The sequence below is a fragment of the Euwallacea similis genome, chromosome 3 (genome assembly GCF_039881205.1).
Source record: "Euwallacea similis isolate ESF13 chromosome 3, ESF131.1, whole genome shotgun sequence".
In the NCBI taxonomy this organism is placed as follows: domain Eukaryota; kingdom Metazoa; phylum Arthropoda; class Insecta; order Coleoptera; family Curculionidae; genus Euwallacea; species Euwallacea similis.
Window position 1 is genome coordinate 7,500,112 of NC_089611.1, and position 3,505 is coordinate 7,503,616.

Below are 3,505 nucleotides of genomic sequence, written 5' to 3' on the forward strand. Positions count from 1 at the left end.
AAGGACTAATAAATCTCCGATATATGCATAAATAGAGATTTGTTAATTAACATCGTCTATTGGAACAAGTATGGTTTAGGGATGGGTTTCTGGTATGTGTACTCCACAAGATGATGGTAGAAAAGACTGGTGCTGACCAGTCTACTTACTGTACGACACTGTGCGAGTATGAATTATCAATTTTCGAATGTATAAAAATGTTCTGTAGACTTGCAAAGTCATCGTTTAAGCAATTATTTAACACAATAGCAACAGGTGCTACTGTTGCTACTTGTTTGCCTTCAAGCACGCGTTTTGCTGAACGCTCGCTTTATGACTTAAACGGAACATCGGGACCATGATAATATGCAAATCCTCATGTTGCTAATAAGAGCCTTCTTCAACATTAACTCTACATCCAATTTCCACATGTGCCATGAAAACTACGCTAGAAACGGCTGTAAGAATTGTCCTATTCGTATCACCACTTCTCTTCCGATTCGAAATTTCCGGACATATATCGAGTTAGATGGGTGTATGAAACACTCGGTATAGGCAATAACTTTGACCCAATTCAAGTTATTATTACAGAAGCGGGAAGGACTTCGATTCAAAATAACACATTCAACGACGTAATCGATATTCGTCGTGTTTTTGAAAAGAGGGTACTTGTCCTATAAATATCACCGAATATGTCCCACACTCTGTCCTGTAGATAGGTATATCCCTATAGCAACGCCACTAATAAACAACTTCGATCTCAGACTAAGAATGATTCCAGAAACAAATCGATGGCAGCGACTGTAGGAGTAAAAAATGTCCCTGGAAAGTGATTTGATCGTGAAACCAGACCAGGAAGATGAAGATGTTGGATGCTTTTGTAAGTACTGAGTCAGCACAGTAGCAAGCAAATATGTAGTTATCGACCAATTTTGGACACAGTTCTTCAGCCAACATCCTCGCCCTATAACATAACAGAAAAAGTGCAGCAGGCTAACTTTTTTCTGTTCAACTCCACTCCTCAAACCACGAGGTCCACCAAAGTCAAATTTCGTGATGAGCTTGTGTCCTTCGAGCCAGATCTGACCGATGACGATGTCAACAGCATAGAGAGTGATGATCATGTAGATGATTTCCCATCGAATAGTGATCAGCATCAGGTAATAAAACTGGACCAAGACAGCGTCCCTTATAACACAATTTTAAGAGGAGAGGTGGGCATCTTTGATATTGAGGAGGAAATTGATGAGGCAATAGTAGAGGAACTGATTTTGTCGGATGAGAATTTCAACGAGGTAAAATAGCTTGATTCCGGAGTATGCGTATGTTACATTGGCAAATTCCAGAATGAATGTCCGAATGGAACTAAAGAGTCTGTCCTAGAGTCTCCTAAAGCCAACGGGGTAAATGCTAAAAAATACACGCCGACTAATTCGGGGAGCTCCAAGAAATACTCTAAAAGGAAGAGACGTCCTCACCGAGAACTTAGACAGCAGCAAGTGCATTGCAAGGAGCACTGCATTGAGAAGCTGGATGCGCATTTACTTATGTCTATAAAGAAATTGGAAATCCACGAAAAGCCTCCAGTATGTAGTTTCTTAACCAAATTTGAATCATTTAAGCATGATTTTCATCAACTTTTAGATCAATTTGCCACCTCTCCAACTTCATCAGCGTAAATGTTGCGACGACATCAAACTGGCGAACTCCGACAGAAATTTGCCCCATTACAATGGATGTAGATCGGAATATGGATTGAGCTCTCGCCAAATTAAGAATAGAGACAGGTACACCGAAATGATTCGTCAAAAGGAAATGGCGAGGCGAAAACTGATTGAAGATTATCGAGCTTTAAAGGTGCAACAAAACGAGCAAGTATTTTGCCAATGGTTGAGGGAGGTATCGAAAAGAAACAAAGAGAGAACTCAGGGAGTAAAACAAACAGGAGTTAGTTCGAGGTTTCGCGATTCGCCCTACGGCAACAATCCAAACCTTACTGATAAGATCGTGGTGAAATACGAGAATAAAGGGCGTCCCAAAACTGCAGGATTTGTCCCGAAAACAAAAAAGAAAAAAAGGCCACATTCAAGCCAATCTTGTGTTTATATAGAACTGTCCCCTAATCTTTTGAACAAGGGAGTGCACATTGGCGACTTGCTTATAACAAATTCCAAGGAGCTCAGTAAAAAGTTCCATATTTTAACAATTTCTTAACTATGCTAGCATTATTTTTTAGCATACAATATTAGACAATATGCTATTTTGACCAGTGAACTCGCTCTTCCTGCCTATATACTGTGTGGTTTTTTTATAGGTGTCCGATGTTTCACAGGACGATTCCTCGGGTATTTTTAAGATGAAAAGTCCATATAAGCACGGTCCGCAAGGGCTTACTTACCGAGCTACAGGGTGTTAAAAATTTATTTTTATTTTTTCTAAGTAATTTTTGAAATAGCATTGAATTTGGACGAAACTTGGTACTTAGGGGTTTTGTAACATGAGAAATTTAAATTTTATCTCAGTTTCACTCTTACATGTAGAGGTAGCTACCTACACGTCTCTTTCTCTTTTGAAGAGTCATAATTTTTTCATGCATGCTTGTATCACATTTTTTAGCAAAAAAGTCAATTCCTTTATCATTTTTACGTAAAAAAGGTATGTTATCAAACGTCGCTATGAACAACCATTTTGGAGATATTTTGATTTAAAGTAATAAACGCACGTGTTTTTCAAAAAGTGAAACTACAATATTGTGCAAAATAGCTTGTTTTAATTGGCATAAAAATTTTAAACGCTAATTTTTAAACAACAATAAACGAAGAAACTCACTGATAAAAAATGAAATCAAAATCACAATAAGTGTTGAAAATGAAAAGAAAAGATAAAATAATATTACAATATTAATTTTAAAGATAAAATTTAAGTTTCTCATGTTACACAACCTCTAAGTACCAAGTTTCGTTCAAATTCGATGCTATTTCAAAAATTACTTAGAAAAAATAAAAATAAATTTTTAACACCCTGTAGCTCGATAAGTAAGGCCTTGCGGGCCCGTGCTTATATGAACTTTTCATCTTAAAAATACCCGAGGAATCGTCCTGTGAAACATCGGACACTTATTAAGACACACCCTGCATACAATTTTATATATTTACTTGTGCGAAACTTTAAAACTTCATAATAAAATCTTTATTAGGTAGCAACTCGTTGGTTTCATATTTTTCTTTTGTCTGCGTTTTTAGGATTGATAAATTCTGAATTTTTCATATCCATTCGAAAGGACACTTTCCTTTTGCAACCTTTCACAAAACCTGTTTACAAGGTATCTGGAGTGACTCAAATTTAAACAATCTTCACATTACTGATCACCCTTATGAGGTACGTATACTGACAAATTATAAACTTACTATGTCCATCCTAAAGGACACTTTCGTCTTATAATATTTCAGAAAAACCGATTAACCCGGTGTTTAGAGTGATCCAAAATCAACCAACCCCGGCAAAATGGTGCTTCTGATGCGGCACA

At 37.0% G+C, this 3,505-nt stretch overlaps 1 protein-coding gene across 1 annotated transcript; it reads left to right on the forward strand.

Annotated features, from left to right (window-relative positions):
- The first annotated feature begins 752 nt into the window (after positions 1 to 752).
- Positions 753 to 2,259, forward strand: LOC136419896 (uncharacterized). The gene is made up of 4 exons (XM_066406491.1): positions 753 to 859; positions 922 to 1,274; positions 1,326 to 1,565; positions 1,624 to 2,259. Exons 1-4 carry the CDS (start codon positions 796 to 798, stop codon positions 2,191 to 2,193), a joined length of 1,227 nt encoding a protein of 408 aa, XP_066262588.1. The 5' UTR covers positions 753 to 795; the 3' UTR covers positions 2,194 to 2,259.
- The last annotated feature ends 1,246 nt before the right edge of the window (positions 2,260 to 3,505 follow it).

What these genes read in the sequence shown, in the direction of transcription:
- LOC136419896 (XM_066406491.1), top strand. Translation starts at nt 796, where the DNA reads ATGTCCCTGGAAAGTGATTTGATCGTGAAACCAGACCAGGAAGATGAA. An exon ending in TGAAGATGTTGGATGCTTTT is followed by an intron (nt 860 to 921) that starts GTAAGTACTGAG and finishes TTTTGGACACAG; the next exon opens with TTCTTCAGCCAACATCCTCG. An exon ending in CGGATGAGAATTTCAACGAG is followed by an intron (nt 1,275 to 1,325) that starts GTAAAATAGCTT and finishes GGCAAATTCCAG; the next exon opens with AATGAATGTCCGAATGGAAC.